Source organism: Gobio gobio (assembly GCF_949357685.1).
Source record: "Gobio gobio genome assembly, chromosome: 1".
NCBI classification, from domain to species: domain Eukaryota; kingdom Metazoa; phylum Chordata; class Actinopteri; order Cypriniformes; family Gobionidae; genus Gobio; species Gobio gobio.
Window position 1 is genome coordinate 52,939,105 of NC_137097.1, and position 23,383 is coordinate 52,962,487.

General features: G+C 37.2%; 4 protein-coding genes across 6 annotated transcripts; all 4 read left to right on the forward strand.

The window, feature by feature from the left end:
* Nucleotides 1–158: 158 nt before the first annotated feature.
* Nucleotides 159–5,523, forward strand: thoc6 (THO complex 6). The gene is made up of 13 exons (XM_079823559.1): nt 159–302; nt 495–586; nt 764–828; nt 965–1,068; nt 1,219–1,256; nt 2,156–2,204; nt 2,414–2,485; nt 2,840–2,942; nt 3,052–3,101; nt 4,509–4,571; nt 4,797–4,907; nt 5,063–5,191; nt 5,347–5,523. Exons 1-13 carry the CDS (start codon nt 288–290, stop codon nt 5,425–5,427), a joined length of 972 nt encoding a protein of 323 aa, XP_079679685.1. The 5' UTR covers nt 159–287; the 3' UTR covers nt 5,428–5,523.
* A 1,574-nt stretch (nt 5,524–7,097) lies between these two features.
* LOC307130376 (ras-related protein Rab-35) lies at nt 7,098–13,526 on the forward strand. Of its 2 annotated transcripts, none has more exons than XM_079823339.1 (7): nt 7,098–7,655; nt 8,466–9,208; nt 10,869–10,919; nt 11,098–11,221; nt 11,325–11,449; nt 11,590–11,714; nt 12,963–13,526. In XM_079823339.1, the coding sequence occupies exons 2-7, from the start codon at nt 9,154–9,156 to the stop codon at nt 13,110–13,112; spliced, it is 630 nt and encodes a 209-aa protein (XP_079679465.1). In that variant the 5' UTR covers nt 7,098–7,655; nt 8,466–9,153; the 3' UTR covers nt 13,113–13,526. The 2 variants fall into 2 exon arrangements, with proteins under 2 accessions (XP_079679465.1, XP_079679466.1); XM_079823340.1 differs by having other exon boundaries at nt 7,146–7,450.
* Nucleotides 13,527–14,276: 750 nt separating this feature from the next.
* Nucleotides 14,277–18,263, forward strand: rnf25 (ring finger protein 25). Of its 2 annotated transcripts, none has more exons than XM_079820103.1 (10): nt 14,277–14,318; nt 14,801–14,872; nt 14,971–15,067; nt 15,278–15,345; nt 15,443–15,512; nt 16,030–16,101; nt 16,220–16,366; nt 16,545–16,634; nt 16,943–17,080; nt 17,366–18,263. In XM_079820103.1, exons 1-10 carry the CDS (start codon nt 14,302–14,304, stop codon nt 18,149–18,151), a joined length of 1,557 nt encoding a protein of 518 aa, XP_079676229.1. In that variant the 5' UTR covers nt 14,277–14,301; the 3' UTR covers nt 18,152–18,263. The 2 variants fall into 2 exon arrangements, with proteins under 2 accessions (XP_079676229.1, XP_079676230.1); XM_079820104.1 differs by having other exon boundaries at nt 14,287–14,483; nt 17,366–18,257.
* A 363-nt stretch (nt 18,264–18,626) lies between these two features.
* kat8 (K(lysine) acetyltransferase 8) lies at nt 18,627–22,670 on the forward strand. The gene is made up of 11 exons (XM_079818073.1): nt 18,627–18,996; nt 19,198–19,272; nt 19,379–19,557; nt 19,751–19,804; nt 20,203–20,367; nt 21,226–21,315; nt 21,460–21,600; nt 21,704–21,797; nt 21,885–22,035; nt 22,165–22,319; nt 22,432–22,670. The coding sequence occupies exons 1-11, from the start codon at nt 18,657–18,659 to the stop codon at nt 22,494–22,496; spliced, it is 1,509 nt and encodes a 502-aa protein (XP_079674199.1). The 5' UTR covers nt 18,627–18,656; the 3' UTR covers nt 22,497–22,670.
* The last annotated feature ends 713 nt before the right edge of the window (nt 22,671–23,383 follow it).

Genomic DNA, 23,383 nt, shown 5'->3' on the forward strand with positions numbered 1-23,383 from the left:
ATACAAAATCAACCGCTACTATCTGCCATCAATAGATTCTTAAATATTATTATTGTTATACTGTTTAATAAAACTATATATATAAAATATAGTTTTACATTAGTAACGCGTATTTTGGCGGAAACTAGTTCCCACGGTAACTTGAAGCTGGGCAGTCTGTGGAGGTTGTATATTACGTCATATTTACGCGACGCTCTTTGAACAAGCAGCGCAAGTAACACGAAAAGGCTTTGTATAGACAATTAAACGAAGATTTTCTCATTAAGAATTTAGTTAACTCTCAGAAGATGGGTCCAGTTGAGGTAAGTGATACGATCAGGATCTTATTATTGAATAGGAATCGAGCACAAATCTTTCAGCCTAAAGCGTAATAACTTGCATTGATTCTTACCCGTTTTCACATACATTTGTTAAATGCCGACAAATACATTTGTGCAGCAATACATTTATAAGATATTGTCAACAGTGTTCGTGACATATTTATCTGTCTCCAGCTCCTGCATATGTCCGTGTTCTCGCAGAGTTTCTCTCCCTGTGGTCGTTTCCTTGCAGCGGGTAATAACTATGGAGAGATCGCAGTGTTTAGGTGAGAGAACAGGTTAAACATGCAGAAAGGACAGCAGGTTAAGTGGCATTTGTCAATAGGTCCCCTAATGTTTGTTGAAGTACGCTTGTAAGCTTCTTCTCGTGTATTATGTTGAGAGTGTGTTGATGTTGAATACCTATTGAAGTGTTCCTTTAGTTACTAGTCTTGTTCTTACAGTCTTTCGGCTGCATTGAGTCCAGATGCATCAGAGGGGAGTCAGAAGCCCATCCTTAACTTCACTGGTTAGACTTCATTTATAACAGATCATTTTTTTAACTTTACTACATGTGTTCTAGATTATCAAAATTACACTGCCTAAGAATACTTGATCCTTATTTTGCAACATTGACAAGTGAAAGGTATTTTTAATTGTTTCAGCTCATGACGGTCCAGTGTTCTCTTTACTCTCCACGGACACTCATCTCCTGAGTGCTGGGAACGGAGAGATCAGTGCCTGGAGTTGGGCAGAGCTCATCAAAAAAGTAGGAGTCAGTAAATGTTCATGGAGGTTTATTGGGTTGATAAAAAAACTGCATATTCCTTTTCATGGTTTTGCCTTGTGCCTACGGACACTGTAAAAACAGTAATATTTGCAGAAAATAGCTCAGCACATCTTTTATTTGTCTCCACAGAGCACCAAAGCTGCATGGACAAGGAAACCCAATTATGAGTGAGAGCCTGTCAATGATTATCATTCTGATATGCATAAACTTGTAACACTTTACAATAATATCCAGTTAGTTAACAATAGGTAATGCATTATTGAATATTAACTAACCATGAACCATGCATGCTACCAAATGTGATTAAATCTAATGATCACTTAGCTCATATCACATCAAACCGTTAAAATTATTATAATTGTTATACTTTGTTCTCAAATTTGAAATGTTAACAACATCAGCATTGTGTGACTATGTATTTAGTGTGTATAAGCGTTACCTGTAGATTTTAATTTCCGTACAGTCTAATCTTTTGCTTTTGACTACGGGTGAATCTCCAGTTGTCACTGATGATTGTTGTTTGGAATTATTCCTTTCAGCTGCTGTGAGAAAAGGCTATAAATGATCCGCCACCTGCAACATCCTCATATGCGATATAGCCTACTAGCCAGACTCCTCCTTTATGTATACAGATGTGTCATAATGAATCAAAGACGAACGGCAACATGCTTGAATTTCCTGTTTAAAGCTACCAGTACCACTTACAAGCTTACCATTGTGAATCAGGCTAAATTAAGGCTGGTTATTTATTTACTCAAATTGATTTTGGATCATTTTTAACCCAAAAAGTTACAGACTGCAGCTTTAATAAAAAAATAACAAAAATCAACTATTCGTTGTTAGATCATTTTAGCTCAGGTCCATTAAATAATATGAACTTATACAAATTTTGATTTTACTAATGTATTAGTAAATGTTGAAATTAACTAACTAAGATTATTAAAGGCTTTAAAGTATTTTTAATTGCGCGGTCATGTTAACTAATGTAGTTAACTAATGTTGACAAATTCAATACAGCATACACTCAAGACAGTGACTGCTAATTTTGTTTTATGATTCTAAACAGGACTAGTCTTGAAATACCAGAGATCAATGCAATGATCATTAACCCAAAGGTTTGTACTTTAACTATTTTAGTTTTTTCCTTAATACATGCTTTTCCTTACGTATTCATATTTTGTAGTTGCATGTAATTAACAAGTTGATGTGTGTGTTTGACAAAACATACATTTATATCACTACATTTCCATAAAGTTCATCATATATTTGTGTATGTCTATGCATCTCAGAGTTGGTTAATTTGATGCCGGTTATTTTTCCACAGGACAACAACTTGATAGTTGGAGGAGGTGACAATAACATTCACATCATGGACATGGAGACAGGCATTTTTAAGGTCAGTTAGACTACAATATTTGATGGCCCCCTGACACATGATTTTCCCTTTTCTAACGAATTTTTTTTTATGAATATCTAACAAAACTGTTTGAATGATATGACAAGTTCTCCAAATTCACATTACTGTGGAGATTGTTTGTAAAACTTTTTTATGCTTATTCATTTTGAAGTGTGTGTGAAAAAATATAAATTTATTGTTAAATTATTTGAATATAATTATCATTTATTTTAAACAAATTAAGTCTTTTGGCCCTTGAAGTTTGAGTGGGTTGCATGTTTAGCTTTTTAAATAAATAAATGACCGTACACAGTGGGATGCCATTAATTTTCCTTCCCTTTGTTTGTTCTGCAGTCTGTACTGAAGGGCCACACTGACTACATCCACTGCCTGTGCTTTAAAGAAAGGGAAGGGGAGATACTCTCTGGTGGAGAGGATGGTGCTGTGAGGATATGGGGTTAGTGAATGACACAGCACTGTTTCTATATCCCTCACTCTTTTTTGGAGAAAATGAAAGCAGGAATAGAGAAACATTGTGTAATAAGTGTATAAACTTCCTCCCCCAGACTCACGGACAAATCGGCCAGTTCACTGTATTGAAGTTTTCAAATATGAGGTAAGACACTCCTACTTATAAAGTATAAACAATAGGGGTGTAACGATATTCAAACCAAACTGAAAAACTGTGATACACCACCCACGGTTCAAACCGAGATACTCTCATGTTGAACCGAGCGCACCCCGCCCCCTGCTGCCCCAGCCCAACTCTCACTTCAACTTCTGCCAAAAAAAAAATTTCTTCCTTGACATTTGATTAAATGGTAATTAGTACACTTTTAACAACTAACAAGTGCTGTATTTTTTACTAAATATAATAATAATAATAATAATATTATTTACTAAGTATTCACTAACTTTTGTCTTCCAAGTGCATGTCACGTGACTTGGGCGATCGCTCAAGCCGCATGGTGGAAGGACAAAGAACGCCATTTCCCCATTTAGCCGGGTAATGTTAGGCAAAATGCTACCTTGGAGTCCCAGCAACATCGTCATTTTCGTAGCTTGTTACAAAATAAACAATCTCTCTCACCTCAGAAAACCACTTTCCTGTCCTGTCAGCCGTTATACTGTGCTCGTAGCGCATACTCTTTAGTTATACGCATATCACGCCGTATATAAAGCAAGAGAAACTATGAGCATGCAACGTTACAATGTCAATTTGTAAGTCATGAAATAAAAGTAAAGTACCAATAAATCACGTGACTGGTTCGACGTGTGTAAGCTGGGAAGGATTTGCATGCAGGTATGATGTTCATTCTGTTAATCAGGAGCAGTTTTCATGTTTCATTAACAGTTCATGAAGTATTGTGTATTCGCCATGGTAACTCTTGTTTCCATAACCACAAAATGCCACTTTATTTTCACTTTATTTTGTGTATTTTTAAATTAGTGTGGTGGCTACTTTATACTATTAACAAAAACTGCTATTTAATAGCTTTAACTTGTAGGCATATTTATTCATCAGTATTAGTCATATTCATAAAATTAATGTGTAGGCTAAAGTGGGACATTTGTGTGTGTCATACATTTTTATGAAATAAATGTGCTTGTTTTTTGTCTTTTTTAAACATTATGGAATATGGTAAATTGAGTAGATTATTTCTGACTAGTCTACAGTGGAGGCATTTATTTCATTTTAGTTTACTCAGCTATGCTAACTGCTCTAAAGGAAACGTGAAGCCAATGTATAAAGTTAATATGTTAAATTATTGTTGTTGTTATTATTAAGTTAAAAGTGAATCTAGTGTTATTATTGCTGGTGCCCTGTCATGAACCCTGCCTCCACAGCAATCAGAACCGAACCGAACCGAACCGAGGCTCCAAAACCGTGACATGAACCGAACCGTGGCATAGGTGTATCGTTACACCCCTAATAAACAAATAAGGTGAAACAATGCATTCATGGCAGCACTGAAATCTTACTATCTTTCGCTCTCACATTTGTTCTGGAATGGTGGGTCAGGAATGTGCACGCCCCCAGTTTGGCAAGTGGATTAGCTGTCTTGCTACAGACTCTGATTGGATGGTAAGTTGGATTTGTGATTGGTTGGCAGGGACAGTTAAACTATTGACTCGGTTTGTTTTCTTGTTTATCTCATGTCCAGCTTATGTATAGACATGCTTGTTTTTAAATACCCCAGTTATTATCTGCATGGTGTACTGCTCTCCTGGAATGCCCCTTAATGTATGTTAAGATGGAATGGCATAATGCCCCTATTGTTATTATGAAATGTTATCTATTTCCTCTCAGCTCTGTGGCGGAGGCCCATCACTCTCTTTATGGCACCTCCGATCCATGTCTCCTACCTCTGTCTTCCCTTTGCCTGGATGTCAAAGAGAAGCTGTCTTTTACCAGGACCTGGTGAGAAGAGCTAGTTATGAATTGTGTGATTTTAAACGTGGGAAAAATACATTATGTACTTACGTACGTACTTATGTAATGTATGTGTAATTATGTACAGATTATTGGACGGCTATATATTTTTAAATAACATATTATGTTGTGGTTGTGTTTAGATCATGTCAGTAGGTGAGGGTCCACATGTGTCCCACTGTTTACATGGAGGTACAGTGAAAGCTCAGATTCCCTGCTCTCCTTCATCACTCAACACACTGGCTCTCAATCTCAAAAACACTGAACATAGGGTAGGTGCACCTTTTATTCACCTTGCCAGATGTATCCATTTTAACAGGTGCTACAAATAGCAGCAATAGCTATTTTTTCCTTACTGGCTATGTGTGTGAAAGTGAATATTTGTGAATGGAATGATTGTAACCTTTAACCAATATTCATCTTTCAGGTTATGACAGTAGGGGGAAGCAGTCACCAAATTGATGTGTTCACCAACTTCAGTTACAGAGCCTTTTCTCTGTCATTCTGATTACTCACCAACACTTGAATTTTGTGAAAAATCCTTGATGTTTAACAATGATATTTTTTTTTATATAATAAACTAATTTGATTATTGTTCACTGTTTTTGAAAGTGTGTTTTTAGCACTTTATTTACATTTGAATTATTCATGGTACCTTAAAAGGTGCACTTTGTGTTTTTACACTTATATACTAAAATACATAAAGTATAGTTTTACACGTACAGTACTCAGCAAATTCTTTGGCACATTACGAATTTAAAGGGTTAGTTCACCCAAAAATGAAAATTGTCATTAATTACTTACCCTCATGTCGTTCGACACCCGTCAGACCTCCGTTCATCTTCGGAACAGAAATTAAGATATTTTAGTTGAAATCTGATTGCTCTGAAAGTCCTCCATTGTCACAATGGTACTCTACACTCTCAAGACCCTTAAAAGGTACAAAGTCCATCTCACTACAGTGGTTCTAAAATAACTTTATGAATCGGCGACAATAGTTTTTGTGCGCAAAAAAACCCTAAATAACGACTTACATAGTGATGACGATTTCAAAACAAAGCATCATGAAGCTTCGAAGCGTTATGAATCAGTGAGCCGAATGATGATTCGGATCGCATGTCAAACCGCCAAACTGCTGAAATTTGGCGATTCAAACCGCTGAATCGACTCACTGATTCATAACGCTTCGAAGCTTCATGATGCTTTGTTTTGAAATCGTCATCACTATGCAAGTCGTTATTTAGGGGTTTTTTGCACACAAAAACTATTGTCGCCGATTCATAAAGTTATTTTAGAACCACTGTAGTGAGATGGACTTTGTAATGACGTCTTTAGTACCTTTTAAGGGTCTTGAGAGTGAACCGTAAATTGTGCCAATGGAGGCCTTTCAGAGCAATCAGATTTCAACTAAAATATCTTAATTTCTGTTCCGAAGATGAAGGAAATATCAGTTTACATGTCCAAAGATTGTTTTTGCCATTAATTGTAATAATCCAGTGAGATGTTTGTATGCACAGCAGTCTGACAACAGCTGGCATTCTCCACACGGAGATCTGATCTCACCATCATCGAGTCCATTTGGGATTACACGAAGAAACAGAAAAAAATTAAGAACTAAATCTAAATCCAGAAGAACTGCAGCAACGTCTCCAAGATGCTTGAAAAAACGTACTTGCATTCTACCTGAAAAACTACCTGTGCAATTGTACCTGGACAAAAGCTGTTTTAAACGTAAAGGGTGGTGGTCACACCAAGAAGTTAACTGATAAAAAAAAAATCTATTAATGACATTATTTTTTTAAACATCCTTTACAGCTAAGTGCCTAAAACTTTTCACAATACTAGCTTTGCAGGTAGGTTTCTAAAAGCGTCTTGGAGACAGTCCTGGATTTAGCCTGTCTCCGTTTCTTCTTTCTCTTTTCTGAATCAGTTGGTCACGTGTTCAAAATGGCAGCTCCGTGCAAAATAAAACGGCTTTTATTTTTTATTAGTCTACAGCTGGAGTTTTCATTTCATATTTGTGCACATAATTTAAACAGGAAGAACTATTCATTTATTTTTAAAACTTTTAAACATTTGATGATCATTTACGCTATATGTCTCAAAGCGTACCCAGGCAGCATTTTTAATGCGTTTAATGGCCAATAATATTGTTTCTGTAGGCAAGCTTGGTTCTGAGTCAGTTAAAATGTGTGGCTGGAATGTCATTAGTTTGTCTGTTGCAACAGAATAGCGATGGCAATCTCAGCAGCAACAGGAGTGGCATGAGGAGGAGGAGACAGAGAAACTCGGGCACATGATGAGGATGAGAGTGACTCAACATTCAGGTGCGGCGCCCTCGGATGGGCGGATCTGATCTCTGCGGCCGCTGGGACACTGTCCGAACTTCCCCTAACACTGGATTCCCGGATCCCGGTGCTGCCTGCTGGACTAATCCGACACTAAACGACCACCCTAGCCAAGTCTTCTGCCAAGTCTTCTTCCGTATTTTTCCCCAGCGTGCTCGGAATATGTGGTTAAAAGTGTTTTCGGTGAGCTTTTCTTTAGCTCTGAGTTTGATCGTATTATCTTGGAGCATCTGCGGCTAGTTAAGTAGCTAGCCTAGCTGCATTTCAAAACAACTTGAGTAAATTACAGCCGAGGAGTTGCTGAGTTGAGTAATGGACACAAGTTTGACCAAGTGGTTAAAGGAGACGGAACTTAGCAGATCAAGGCGAGAGTTCAACTTGAGTTTTGGTATGATTGCATGTTTTTACAGGTGTGTCTGTTTGTGTTTAGTCGACCCATGGTTCTGAGTTCCTAAGGATATTGCGCCTGACCGCTTGTTTTTCGAGTCGCTTATCTCAGAAGGACAACCAGTTTATGATTACCGTATATAAATGAATAGAATAAAGTGAATATGCCTCTAAATCTACAACCGATTCCCCTTTCTTGTGCTTTTCCCGTGATTTGACTGTTAATTCCAGTTGTAGTATTAGAGCACTGAATACTTTCACTTTGATATTTGGCAGTGGCACCGAAAATTAATTTCTCTTTTTGTCTGCTAAGCGGACCTAGGCTTAGGTGTGTCAGTTTCACTTCTCTTCCACATTTTTCGTGTTAAAAGTATCATATGTGCCTGAAGGACGTCACTGTTTAACTTTCTCTATTCATTTTAGACCAAAAATGTGTTATAATGAGAAGCCTGTGACCTCGCAACTGCAGCTCAGGAAAAACACGTCCCTTCCTGTTTTCATGGAACATTTGGGCATTTTACTGAGTCTTTAGCATTGTCTTGACTCAGCAGTTAGTTTTATGTGGGCTTTTAATCATTCTGTCTACTGTTTTGGTTTCAATTGTAAGGGGCATGATGTGCGTGTACATATATCCTGATTTCCGTCCATAAGCCCAAGCGTAAAGCTGGTGCATGTGGTTTCAAGGGTGTCATTTGTCTGTCAGAGTGGGAGAAGCTAAATTTAGTGCCACAGCTGCTGCAAAAGGGGGTGTTATGTCTAAATTTGAACAAGATCCATAAGTAATACCTGTCTCTTTCTCCCTTTTTTCTAGGATTAGGGCTTAAAGGGGACCAACTGGGACTTATCTTGCTTTTAGCTTGAACCTACATTCCTACAGTGTCTTGGAGTAACAGTGATCTTTGAAAGCAAGGGAAGCTACCAGCCCCTGCATGCATTGGTTAAACAGGCGGAATGCAATTGTTGTGACCGAGATGCCATCTACATATTTGTGAAATCAAGATTTGGGGACAAAACAACTTGGATCTCAAACAAATCACCCTTTTCCCAGTGTAATTTGGTTCCTGACGCACTCATAACTTGGCATTATGAGCACCATCAGCGATTAAAGAACTGCTCACTTTGAAATCTGAGTCATTTGATACTTAACCACAACAATGTGGTAATGTGTTTGCACTTGAAGGCGAGGCGACGAAAAGTAAATTTCACATAGATTTTAAGCAATGGAAATATTACTTGACTGTTTTAAGATGAACTAAGAATATTGCACTGAGAGTTACGGGCAATGCAGAATCACTCATTTGTAAATGGCAAGGCACTGTAATCAAACTGATGCATCATTTCACGCTTGAATTCTGAAAACTGGAAAGACGATCACATGATTCTTGCAGTATTTTACCCAAAACACTAAACCTCCTGGCACTTTAAGACCCGGGAAAAGTGATATAAAGGAGTTGAAAGCTGTTGAACTTGTTTCATGAGGACACATTTTGAACAGAAGAATGGCGGGAAAAGACTACCATCACCTCTTCAAGCTGCTCATCATTGGTGACTCCAGTCAGTACTTTTGTGTTTTTTTTTTATACACTTGCTAACTAACTGTTTTTGTTCCAGCTTTTCTATCTGGCTCTTTAATTGAGAACCTAAGCAGAATCCCCAAAAGAGAATGACCAATATTTGTCATAAAATAAGTGTTTATGCCCAGTTATTTCTGTAGCACCCTGCCCATTGCTAAGAATGCGTGAGACTTAGTGCATTTACTGGAACTTTGCTGTGCAATTTCACAATTTAACTGCAAACTGGAAAGCTGAAATGAAACTGCTATGTGTATACGGGTAACTCATCCCTACATGAATTTTGTCAGTTGAACAGTTCATGAGTATGACCTTGGGTGGGATGAGTACTGTGATGAAATTATCTGTGAAAGTTTTGGCTACATCGTTTGAGCAGTTTGTCTTTTGCTTTCATATTAAATTCACATAAATAAGTTATGTATCAGGGATGCATAATAAATTTATGTAAATTTACTATAAAACTTTCTCTGGTCATTTAATATCCCACTTTATGAACAAAATCCAGTATTATAATTATATTTACTTCCATATTGTGACGTACATCCAAGTGTTATGGAAGCTTGTTTCCACCACAGAATAAAAAAAGGTAATTGTGACTTTTTATCTCACAATTTATACTTTTTTCCCCTCAGAATTGCGAGTTAAATAAAGTCTAATTCTGAGGACTTTTTTTCTCAGAATTGTCTTTTTAATCTCATAATTCTTACTTTTTTTCAGAATTGTGATATACATTTGCAATTCTGAGTAAAAAAAGTCTTTATACCACGCAGTTCTGAATTTATAACTCACAATACTGATTTATCACACAATTCTGACATTATAACACGCAATTGCAACTTTAAATCGCGCAATTTTGAGGAAAAAAACCTAATAATTGTAAGATGAAAAAGTTGCAATTAACTTTTTTATTTGTTATTCCATGGCAGAAACAAGCTTCCATGAAGTGTATCAAATCAAAAAGACAATGAAAGGCAGTGACTTTCAATTCATCAGGATTTTGAGAGTCCGGCATACGTCCCAAGGGAGATGTATTTGTTTCACCCAAAGATGTAGTTATAACATTTTAATTAAACATTATGCGGTCAAACAAATAAATAAAATGAAACATATTCTTGGATGAGTTAACAATAAATAATATGCAATAACATGCATTTAAATAATACAGTTCATTTTTATTTAATGCTGACTTTAACAAGATCATAGAACTTTGTTTGTTTGCCAATGTGTTATCTTGAGTATCTACTCTCAGTGATGCAATTTCAAGTCAAGAGTTCATCATGTTTGTATTTTAACTGTGGTATTAACCACAGCCGCCTCATTATTCAGTTGTGGCCACTGACACGCTGTAACTGCGGCTGTGCAAAGTACCATTTGTCTCCGTATATTAATGAATAGGCTCATGAATACCAGTTGACCCTTTGAATATTGTGACCTTTGTCACCCTATGCCATTGCACTTTTTTTATGGTGGGGACATTTTATTGTCATATATTATGTTTTTTAAACTGTTCATGTAAATAATATCTATTACTATAATCTTGTTTTATAAAAGAAAATACTGTCATGTTTAATTAAACATGTATATATATGCACCGAGGTATTACAGATGAACATTTAACAAATGCTACTCTGATTCTGTTGCAGATGTAGGGAAAAGCAGTTTGCTCCTACGATTCGCAGACAACTCATTCTCTGGTGAGTCTGCTTGGCACAGAATGCATGTCTGTGAGAGAGACAGAAAATGAGGCGAAGGTTCTTTAAATATATGATCTGATTCATTGTGTTCTCATGTCCAAGACAAAGTGAGAGTGCATGCTTGCTTGACAGCTTGATTTTATATGTAACATCTTGAACATTCTCACGCTCCTCACAGGAAGTTACATAACCACTATTGGAGTTGACTTCAAGATCCGCACAGTAGAGATTGATGGAGAAAGAGTTAAACTCCAGATCTGGGACACTGCAGGGCAGGAAAGGTTCAGAACCATCACCTCGACGTAAGCTTCGCTTTAGTCAAGCCATAAAGATTTGATCTGTTTGACCATCCTTATGCTCTCTTTCGGTCTCCCCCCTCACATGTTTGCTGTGTTTTTCCTCTAGGTATTACAGAAACACTCATGGGGTCATCATTGTTTACGATGTCACAAACCCTGAATCGTTTGTCAACGTGAAAAGATGGTTAAACGAAATCTCACAGAACTGTGACAACGTCTGCAAAATTTTAGGTTAGTTTATACACACGTTTTATTAACTTAATTTACTTTCCTATTATGCATTGTGATATGAAAAGAGATGTTTTGGTTATATATTCCGAATTCGTTGTAGGCCAACTTTTAATATTCCTTTTTGCTATGATCCCTAACAGTGGGAAACAAGAATGATGATCCTTCTAAAAGGCTTGTGGACACCCAAGATGCTCTTCGCTTTGGAGAGTCAGTTGGTGTGAGGTTGTTTGAGACGAGCGCTAAAGAGAATATCAACGTAGAAGAGGTGAGGTTTTTGTGATCTGTCTTCAAAAAAATTGGAATTGAAGCTAATTTAAAGGTGCAGTAAGTGATTTCTGAGAAACGTTGAAAGTGGATCAGACCAAGCAGCACAACGCACTTGTTGCTTTTCTTCCTTGTCGGTCATTCGTCATTTTTGCTTTATTTTTCCCGAAGCTTTATTTTGCTTCAGCTATGATACACAAAAAAAAAAGGTTCTATGGCACCAAAAATGGTTCTTCATCGTAATCATAGGGGAACCTTTTTTAGTGCTATATAGCACCAATTTTGGTGCTTCAGTGGTTCTTCAGCGGTGCTATAAAGCATCTTAGTCAAAGAACCAGTGAAGAACCTCTGAAGAACCGCTGAAGAACCACTGAAGCACCAAAATTGGTGCTATATAGCACTAAAAAAGGTTCCCCTATGATTACGAGCCAAGAACCATTTTTGGTGCCATATAGAACCATTTTTTTAGAGTGTATATAGCACCATATCTTAACATGTTATGGTAGCGGTGCTATATAGCACCTTACACTCTAAAAAAAAAAAGGTTCTATATGGCACCAAAAATGGTTCTTTACTCGTAATCATAGGGGAACCTTTTTTAGTGCTATATAGCACCAATTTTGGTGCTTCAGTGGTTCTTCAACGGTTCTTCAGAGGTCCTTCAGAGGTTCTCCACTGGTTCTTTGACTAAGGTGCTATATAGCACCTCTGAAGAACCACTGAAGCACCAAAATTGGTGCTATATAGCACTAAAAAAGATTCCCCTATGATTACGAGCCTTTTTTTTAAGAGTGTAGTTAGCGGTGCTATATAGCACCTTAGTCAAAGAACCGGTGAAGAACCACTGAAGCACCAAAATTGGTGCTATATAGCACTTAAAAAGGTTCCCCTATGATTACGAGCCAAGAACCATTTTTGGTGCCATATAGAACCTTTTTTCTTTTTTTAGAGTGTAGAGAGACATCTCTTGTATTGCATGTTTGTGCATTTTGAGGGCAGAGCAATGAAGGGAATGTTTGTTTGGTTTGATTTCAAATATCAACAATGATTCTCAGAAATCGCTTACTGCACATTTAAGCCCAAATCAATTTTTAAAATCCTCAATATTTAAGTTTAATTTAAGCCAAAAATAATGAAAACACATTTTTTTTTTTTTTGCTTGATAGAATGATTCTTTAATTTCTGTCCATTTTGATTTGTTAAATTAAAATGTATAATATCTATGCCTTATATTCTTCTCTGTTCACAGATGTTCATGGCTTTCACCCACATGGTCCTTCGGGCCAAGAAACAGAGCCAGAATCGAGCAGAAAGAGAGAGGGAGAGAGAAAAGGATACTGTCCATATTAATTCCCACCGGGATAGAGAGAGGAGGAAGAAAGGGAAGAAATGCTGTTAGAGCAGAGGTGTTGGGAGATATGAAAAGAAGGACAAATCAAACACCTTTGCAACTTCATTTCTTTGCATCAACTTACCATATTAGAAATGTGACTTTTTTAATGTTAACACTGCGCTCAGATAAAGCCAAGAGGAATAAATTCACTATTATGTGCCGAACATCAGCGTTTGTTTACACACGTTTATCTATGTAATGTTTCTTGTTTTGTTTTTGCTTTTTACAAAAGGGGAATTGACTGGCATGTTCTTACACTGGTATCAAAAGCCTGGTCCAGGAAAGACACTTTTCACAAACTGTCTAATGTGTTCCACTATCATTAGTGAGAGATGTTTTGTGTTGGATTAAAATTGACCTGGTATTTGTCATTAATGTATGCAAATAATAAAATAGCAATAAAATATTATTTTAAAAATCACAAATGTGTCAATTTCGAATATCTTCCGCATGTGAAAGAGGCATGAAAAAAATACTATAGTGTTTTATAGTAAAATCACTCTAGTAACCATGTTATTGTTAGCCTCATAGCATAATTGGCCAGATCATATTTCAATGTTTTTGGACTTAGGCAATTATGCTATGAGGCTAACAAGGTTAGGTATGTTTTAAAGCATGGCAGCTGGTTTAAACTGGTCCTGAGATGGAGCTAGTTTCTTAGGGCCAGCTCAAACCAGCTGCCAAGCTTCAAAACATACCAAATCAGCATATGCCGTTTTGTTTTGTTTTTCAACAGGGATATACTAATGTGTTTTTGAACCATACTATAGTAAATATACTACAGTAAATTGTAGTATACCTCAGTACTATAGTTTAACATTTGACTATAGTTAATTATACAGTATGCTGTAGTATAAATTAACAAAGTGTAGAAAATACTTTAATATACTGCAATTTACTGTAGTATCTTTACTATAGTATGGTTCAAAGTATTTACTAAAATAATTTTACTATAATATACTATAGTATTTTTTCATGTTGGTGAACTGAATACTCAAAACTTTGAGTAAAGAGTGAAACTTTACTCTTTCAATACAACTTCCTGGGTTTAACCTACTAAATAAGTGTTGAAAGCACCGTTTCTTTAAATTATTTAATCGTCCGAATCATGAATCCCTGAAATTCCTAGCTGTTTGTTAGTCGGCTCTTCTGGGTCAGCTGACCGATGTCGTGGAGGTGTGACGTCACTGTCAACATGGCTGCCGATAGCGAGTGAGTATTGTGCTACTGGAAAATACTGACAGAAACGTGTATTTGTTACTAATTACTATATAAATCAAGGGTTGGTTGACATATGAACTGAAAATATCCCCTTTGGAAGACTTGCAGAGCATACTTGTTGACGGTATAAGAGTGCTGTCATAGGTGACTAAAATGGTACTGTGATATATGGTAACATAACAATTTATAATTTAAATTGAATGATACAATCTGATTTATACAGAAAACTGCATACATATTTTTGTCCTAGAATAAGTGAATCCATATTTAAGTTGTTCGGACGTAATCTGTGTAGTCATGGGCGTTGTAATTCAGTATCTAAGTAAACAAATGGCCAAGTGTTTTACTGTAGTTGTTGTATGTCTCTTTGACCCAGTCTCTCAGGATACCTGATGTGTCATACTCATGTTAATGTTACATTAAAACAGTTCTCCTCGAAATTTACATCAATTCACATTTGTTTGACACCACAGTGTCCTGTCTGAAATCGAAGTGCTGCAGTCCATCTACTTGGATGAGCTCAGTGTTACTCAAAGAGATGAGGGGTAAATGTTTTAGCATTTCTTAAATTGCTGGAGATAATAATATAGTTAACTGTCATTAACCTGTACAGAAATAAAGATGTCAAATCTGTCTCAATTAGAGGGTGGACAGTCAGTTTGGTACTCTATCCCTCTACTGCGGAGGACTGTCTCTCTCAGTTTGTCCGTCTTACACTGACAATGGATCTGAACTCTCAGGTTTGTTGGTCAAATTGCTATTATATTTGACTAAGGCAATGAATGTAACATATATATATATATATATATATATATATATATATATATATATATATATATATATATATATATATATATATATATATATATATATATATATTTACTTGAAACTTCTTTACTAGCAACTTACTTTCTGTTGGTGTTTTGAATGTATTTTTTATTCACTTTCAGTATCCATATTCATCCCCTTGCATCTCTATCCACAATCCACGTGGACTCTCGGATGATAAACTGCTCAGGTGATTGATTATTATTACATTTTGTTATATTTGAACTTCAGAATGTCCTGTTTCACTTATTACTCTTCATTGTTTTCACATGCTGCTCTTTTCTCAGTTTACAGAGCAGTTTACAGAAGGAGGCAGAGTCATGTATGGGGACACCTGTACTGTATCAACTCATAGAGGTTTGGATTCCTTATTCAAAACTTCACTACCATTTGAAAGCTTGGGGTCAGTAAGATTAAGATTTTTGTTCAGCAAGGCAACGATGCATTAATTTGATCAAAAGTAACAGTAACAAGACATTATTAATGTTGCAAAAAAATATATTTCAAATAAATGCTGTTCTTTAAATGTTCTTTTCATCAAAGAATACTGAAAAAAAATGTTTCACTGTGTCCACCACAAAAATATTAAGCAGCACTATTTTTCAACATTGATAGTAAAATAAATGTTTTTTGAGCACCAAATCATCATATTAGAATGATTTTTGAAGGATCATGTTACACTGAAGACTGGAGTAATGATGTTGAAAATTCAGCTTCGTCATCACAGGAATAAATGACTTTTTAAAATAAGTGACATTATTCTCAATAACATCTTTAAGAAAATACCCCAACCTCAAACGGTAGTGTATAGTTGTATAGTTCCCTCTTCTATCTTGTGTTTGTCTCAAACGATTCATCTATTTTATCATCACAGAGAGCTAAAGAGATACTGACTGAGAGCAATATTCCCCATGGAAACTGTGTCATCTGTCTGTACGGCTTTAAGGTGGGGTGTTTTAATTGTAAGAGTACCATAAAAATATGTACATAATGTGCACTGTGGCCTATTTGTAAAATTTTGAATTTGAACTTGTTCCTCTTCCTCTGTTTTGTCTTAACCATAGGAGGGGGAAGTGTTCACTAAGACCAGCTGCTATCACTATTTCCACTCGCATTGCCTTGGTCGCTACATCACTCACTCTGAGATGGAGCTGCAGGACCGTGAGAGGGAGCTGGAGGAGGATAAAACCAGAGACCAGACAGAAAAAGAGGTGGGGCTGTTCATCATTGCAGTGGATACTTACAATCTCCTTATTTTGTATAATTCAATACAGTTTCTGTACTGTTTTGGGTTCAATGCTACATATGCTAAAAATAAAATAAATGTGCAGTGAGGTATGCTGTAAACAAAAGGTATTTTTGATATAAATGAGTTAATTGTATTAACAGGAGTTGGCTGTTGTTTGCCCTGTGTGTCGAGAGCATCTGACTTACGATTTGGATGCCCTTCTTTCCTCCCCTGCTCCAATTTTCACTCAGGTAAGACATGCAGACACAGTGTATCATTCTTAGTGGACACCGTGTTAGCAGTTGGGTCAAGCTAAACTGGCCTGGGCATGACGTTTATCATTGTTAGAAATGTCAAGTGGACAAAGTCACTCTTGTGTTCAGTGCCAAGCAGTAGATTTTTTTTCAACAGTGCGTCATTGTCCCATGTGCAGTCCCTCTTGTTGTAAGTTGACTATGCCAGGATGTCTAGTTGGAAAGCTCAACACCCTCATGTATGCTCACTGGTCACATGCTGTGGATACACACGAACATTGTGTTTATTATTGCTTCACACACAGCAGGAGGATGTGGTCATTGGTGGAGAATTTAGAACGAAATGGGCAGCGCTCCAGAAGATTCTGGAGCAGCAGAAGGAAAAGGGTGGAGTTATTGACCCAGAAGAAGAGTCTAATAGGTTCCTAATACACATTAATGAGGTAAATTGACATGTTTGGCCACATACACAATGCAAAGTTTTGGGAGTCACAACTGCATTAAAAATAAAACAATATATATAATAATAAAAATAATATATAATAAAATATATAATTTAGTAAATGGTATGTACTTATTTATAATTAAAATAAATATATATATATATATATATACAGACATTTTTATTTTAATAATAAATATATATATTCACCCTGAAGAGGAGTGACAATTGAGGAATTTGAGTGGCAATATCTGAATAATTGAATGAGGGATGTTTATTTCTTCAGGCTCAAGCTAATCTTTCTGACGATCCCGGTACGGATGCCTCTGGTGCCGAATCTTGTCAGTCACTCCCTTCCTCATACCCAGATTCCACCGGTGCAACCCAAGCCTCTCAAAGTCATCACACTATAGGCCAATCACAGCATCCGTGCACTCATGAGAGAAGGCAACTAGGTTACTTCAAGAGAGGTCATAGAGGAAGAGGAGGCAGAAGAGGTGGATCGGGACGTCATGTGATGCCTCCACCTGAGGTGGAACAGTTAGGCAGGCTCGCGCAGTCTTCTGATAACTTTAATTATGTCAACTCAGACCCGCCAAACACCACATCACAGGTAGAAAGCACAGCACAAGGACAGGCAAATGAACTCCGTGATAATATAGCACAGCTCAGGCAGCCTTTGACCAATGAAGAAGAAAAATCTATTTCTCAAGACAAGGTTACTTCAAAATCCAACTGTGGACAAGATGTGAGCAAACAAAACGTTTGTATTTCAAAAGATGTGACTCAGACAATCTTACAGGATGGACACCCAGAAAGGGAACATGTGGGTAGAGGATGGAAGCGTGGTAGCCGTGGCTCCGGACGACATTATGGACACTGGCAGGAGAGGAACTTTAAGGGACCTGGTTACTGGGATAATTCTGGGAGCGTCGGTCACCGTGGAGGTGGACACAGAGCCAGAGAGGGAGGGGCTGGGCATCATCACAGAGGGGGTGGAGCTCATAGAGGTGGTGGGAGGGGGTTGCATCAGAGAGTGGAAAAAGAATTTCGGAAAGAGGGAGTGCTCTGACAATGGGAGAGGGGAGGTACAGGCAGAGGAACAAGCATACCTCCCAGTTTCACCAGCTGTACTATCATCATGTATGCATCTATAATAAAACTATCCACAAGCAGTAAACTGGCCCATGTTTTTCCTTTCTCTTTTGTGTTGGTCGTTGTTGCAGTCTAACCATTAAGTAAGTTCAGTGAGGTTTTCTGTTGCTAAAGCACAAAATTGAAATGTGAAAAAGTTAGTTTTTTCTCTTGCAGTTTGTGATAAAATAAGTTATATTTATGTATTCATTGTAAACATCAGCAAAAAAACTCAATCATTGACAAAACACTGAACAGTGGAATCCACATGCTTATAACTTGCCTGTACAGGTCTCATGTAAAAGTAGAGAAAACTATTTATTTGATGTGTCACGTGTATTAAATGGTTACAATATTGAAACAAAACAGTGGCGCTTTTACACAAGGGAAGGCTGAAAGCGCACTGCGCATGCGCGGTGTGCAATGTTTTCAAATGGACAAAGATGTCTGGCGTAGCAATGTCAATGTCCAGCACTCGTCACCCAAACATGAACAATTCATACGATAACTGCGGTTCAGAAGAACGAATGGACGTTGAAATAGACGCTGGTCACGCTGGAACCGACCGAGGAATCTTAGAGACGGGAACACGAGCAACATGTTCATCAAACGGCAGCGGCGGGGAAGAGGATGACGCGGAGGCCGCGGATCGAGAACGAGAAGCCACGGGCTCGAGTACTCCGCACTCCGGGGACGGAGTGTCGCACGGCAGCGGCAGAGAGCAAGAGGTGTCGGTGGAAATCGGGGAGACTTATCTCTGTCAGCGTGCGGACAAATCATGGCGTAAGCTATTAACGGAAATGCTTATTTGGAATTTTATTTAAGAAACACCTAGTGTGGCATTTTATAGTTAAATTCAACATTACTCTATCGTCACGTAAGTTATATATACACATTTTTATAAAAATGTGCTGATTGAGAAATGCGTCCAGTAAGCATGCACATTTTGTTTGTTTGTTTATTTGTTTTGTACTTTTCTTTTAGATTCAGCAGAGGTTATTCAGTCCAGGCTGAACGAGCAGGAGGGCAGAGAAGAGTTTTATGTCCACTATGTTGGATGTGAGTACAGTTGCTTTTAAATACAATTCATGACGGATCATACACAGATGCTTTACAGGTTTTTGTAGTCTTTACAGATTCACTGAGCACATGCTCTCTTTTGCAGTCAATAGACGTTTAGATGAGTGGGTTGGAAAGGCTCGTTTAGCCCTGACAAAGACCGTAAAAGACGCAGTGAGAAAAAGTGTGGAGGAAGGTGGTGGTGGTGAGCTTGTGGACCAGCCAGAGAGAAAGATCACCCGAAACCAGAAGCGTAAACATGACGAGATCAACCACGTTCAGAAGGTACCTGTCATCAACTTTCTGCAAGTCTCTAAATCACACAGTACTTAATTTTCAACTTTAACAGTAATTTATTATATGACTGAGCCATGTTCACCTTTGTGTTAACATGTGGACTGTTTACAATTCTGAATGAGTCCATATCAGTCCAATTGCAGCATTACTAATTATTTGACCCCTTCTTTCTTTCCTGCAGACTTATGCAGAGATGGACCCTACTACGGCTGCCCTGGAGAAGGAGCATGAGGCGGTAAGAAGGGGCAACGTTTTTGTATAATATTCAATTCACATTTATTTGTATCGCGCTTTTCACAATACATATCGTTTCAAGGCAGCTTCACAGAAAATGTATGTGCCTACATTACAATTTAAAGTGATTTGTCCACGCTATGTATTTCAGAAATGTACACAAAGCACACAGATTGTATTATTAACAATGTATTATTAATCAATATAATAAGTAAATTAAGGCACAGAAATAAGTGAAATAGGTATACGTGTTGTAACAATGGTTAGGGTATATAGAAAATGCAGAGCTGCGTCATCTGAAGTCCTCGCAGGACTCTGAATCTGCTTTACAGTACCACAATGCTAATGGTGTTTTCCATCAATATAGTGTTAAATAACAAATTGTCCATTCATTTTCAGATCACAAAAGTAAAATATGTGGACAAGATCCAGATTGGGAATTTTGAGATTGATGCGTGGTACTTTTCTCCATTCCCTGAGGACTATGGAAAACAGCCCAAACTTTGGATCTGTGAATACTGCCTGAAGTATATGAAGTATGAGAAGACTTTCAGATACCACCTGGTCAGTCCATACAATGGTTTTGTTGTTTGTTGATTCGCATAGTAACTTGTGTTAAACCATAGGGGGTGCTATACATCTTGGCTAATGAATTTAAATGCATGGAAGAGAGTGCTGAAGGGATGACTTGTTACTCAGAAGTTAGCATCACCCTCCCTGGTTCCCTCAACAAAAAGGCAAAATTATTTTGCCATTGGCTTTTGGATTATTGCAGAAAAATTATCTCCATGACCAACTCAAGTTTATGATTCTTGCACATTCTTCAAGATAATCTTAACAACTTTTTGATTTTATTAAGAGTAAATAAAAGCACCAGAAGTAAAAAGAAAATGTTAGGCTATAGGCTAAACAAACTACATTACAGTCACGCAAATTCAACATCACCATCACTGAATCTTTATTTTAAATCTTCAAGTTTGGAAAGTTTGAGTTCAGATAGATTGCAAGAGCGTTATTATAAACACAGTGACGCTGTGAAAGTGAACTAGTGTTTAGATTAGTTTTTGGTGTGATGATGTTTCATGTCCCCGACAACCTCTGACGTCCCATTTAGCCACTTGTTAGCAATAGCTTTTTCAAATAATGAGTGAAATATTACTGAAGTTATGGAATAAAATGTACACATTTCTTGAGCTTGTGTTATCCACAGACAGTAACCCCATTGTGTGCAAAGTGCAAAAATTCAAACTTCCTTTTTAGGGCTCATTACTGTAGCACTCTATTGTACAAGCATTTGTTTTTAGTCAGTGTTGGTCTTTGTCGGTCAGCTAGTTTTAAATTATTTTGTGTTAGTTGTGTTTTATACATTTATTCTGTCTTATGTTTTCCCTTTCCTTTGTTCCTGAATGGCTCTTGTTTCAGTCACAGTGTCAGTGGCGTCAGCCTCCAGGCAAAGAAATTTATCGCAGAAACAATATCTCCGTATACGAAGTTGATGGGAAGGACCATAAGGTGAGCCAAATGACACCTAGCACTGACATTTAACATGAAACAGAGAAACGAATCATTTCATGATCAATAGATTTTAAACCTGGAGAAGCCTATAAACTTAAACTGGTTTGTTACATTGCATTCTCACGGTCCTTCTCGCTGTAGATCTACTGTCAGAATCTGTGTCTCCTGGCAAAGCTGTTTTTGGATCATAAAACACTTTACTTTGACGTGGAGCCATTCATCTTCTACATCCTCACTGAAGTCAACAAACAGGGAGCACATATTGTGGGTTACTTCTCTAAGGTAAAATATTTGATTTTGATATTGTAAGTTATATTAATGCAGTGTAGCTGTTAATTTGTATCTTATTTAACATGCTTTATCTATATATGTTTTTCATGAGCAGGAGAAAGAGTCTCCAGATGGGAACAATGTCGCTTGTATTCTCACTCTTCCTCCATACCAGCGAAGAGGATATGGAAAATTTCTAATTGCATTTAGTAAGTTTCACCCCTGATTCACCTTTCACCAATTGTTTGCCTCTGATATAAGCACTTTTATAGATGAATAATTGTTCTTTGTGTCAGGTTATGAGCTATCTAAGCTGGAGAGTACAGTGGGGTCTCCAGAGAAACCTTTGTCAGACTTGGGGAAGTTGAGCTATAGGAGTTACTGGTCATGGGTACTACTAGAGATTCTGCGAGACTTCAGAGGGACTCTGTCCATCAAAGACCTCAGGTACACATCCAAAATACAAGTACAAGCCTATATGAAAACAAATGCATGAGGTCATATACACATATGTATACCTGTACAATTCAGTTAAACATTTAAGCTCTAACTATTCCATACTGTCTGTACCCACAGTCAGATGACAAGTATCACTCAGAGTGACATCATCAGCACACTACAGTCTCTAAACATGGTCAAGTACTGGAAAGGTCAACATGTCATCTGTGTCACACCCAAACTTGTAGAGGAACATCTCAAAAGTGCCCAGTACAAGAAACCCCCAATAACAGGTAACAGATCTGAAGAAGGCATACATGTGATTCTAATGCTAGTTTATGTATGTGATGTTGTGTCTTTACGCGTTTAAACCATTAAACATTTTACATTTTTGTGTTTCTACAGTGGACACACATTGTTTGAAATGGGCACCTCCAAAGCACAAGCAGCCCAAGTTCTCTAAAAAATGAGGAATATGAACGTGGAAAAAAATGAAGAGAGTGAGACTGTCCCTTCACCCCAGAAGTTTTTCACAGCTAGCCTAAATGTCATGTAGAAATACTCTCTCTAAGAGGGAAAGGTCTAAGATTGTACATTCGCATTGTATTGATTATTTTTTTTAAATAAATGAATAGTAATATTCATGTCATTGTTTGTGAAACTTCTTTATTTCAAGTCAACATTTTAGTGCATCAGTGTGGTACTTCAGATCATATTTGTTCTGTAAGGTGGTTTAATATTTATACCAGACTATCCTTCATGTCCAAATGGCTTAGTTTTAAAAAAAGTTTTTGAAGTCGAGCAACATTTATGCTGAATTATTCATTAGGCAGTATAGAATAACTTATTGCACATGCAGCACCTGTCTGGCTTATAGGTGAAAGTTGATCCCTATATACAGTGTGTGTGTGTGTGTGTGTGTGTGTGTGTGTGTGTGTGTGTGTGTGTGTGTGTGTGTGTGTGTGTGTGTGTGTGTGTGTGTGTGTGTGTGTGTGTGTGTGTGTGTGTGTGTGTGTGTGTGTGTGTGTGTGTGTGTGTGTGTGTGTGTGTGTGTGTGTTACAATGATAAAGAGTGATATTGGTACAATGATACCAATAACTTTGTAACTATAACACTTTAAGGGATTTTTTTTTATATCATTGATACTGATATATAGCTATTAGCCTACTGTGTTATATCCTCCTGAAAAATAAATGATTTGATGAGGCATTTTATTTGTTTTTACTAAAATGGTGGCTGTGAGGTAAAGTGAAGGAGATATTTAAAGATAACCGTGGGGTTTTTAGCCGACTTATTATCATGTTTATAACCATGGTTTTAAATATGGTTACTGTAGTAACACAATAGTAAATGAGT

Coding starts and splice junctions, on each gene's coding strand:
- thoc6 (XM_079823559.1), top strand. Junction 587..763: donor GGAGAGATCGCAGTGTTTAG/GTGAGAGAACAG, acceptor TTGTTCTTACAG/TCTTTCGGCTGCATTGAGTC. Junction 829..964: donor GCCCATCCTTAACTTCACTG/GTTAGACTTCAT, acceptor TAATTGTTTCAG/CTCATGACGGTCCAGTGTTC.
- kat8 (XM_079818073.1), top strand. CDS start 18,657: ATGTCTGGCGTAGCAATGTCAATGTCCAGCACTCGTCACCCAAACATG. Junction 21,601..21,703: donor TTGTGGGTTACTTCTCTAAG/GTAAAATATTTG, acceptor TTTCATGAGCAG/GAGAAAGAGTCTCCAGATGG. Junction 22,320..22,431: donor CAAGAAACCCCCAATAACAG/GTAACAGATCTG, acceptor GTGTTTCTACAG/TGGACACACATTGTTTGAAA.
- LOC307130376 (XM_079823339.1), top strand. CDS start 9,154: ATGGCGGGAAAAGACTACCATCACCTCTTCAAGCTGCTCATCATTGGT. Junction 11,222..11,324: donor TTCAGAACCATCACCTCGAC/GTAAGCTTCGCT, acceptor TTTTTCCTCTAG/GTATTACAGAAACACTCATG. Junction 11,715..12,962: donor AGAATATCAACGTAGAAGAG/GTGAGGTTTTTG, acceptor CTCTGTTCACAG/ATGTTCATGGCTTTCACCCA.
- rnf25 (XM_079820103.1), top strand. Junction 15,346..15,442: donor TCGGATGATAAACTGCTCAG/GTGATTGATTAT, acceptor CTCTTTTCTCAG/TTTACAGAGCAGTTTACAGA. Junction 17,081..17,365: donor TCCTAATACACATTAATGAG/GTAAATTGACAT, acceptor TTATTTCTTCAG/GCTCAAGCTAATCTTTCTGA.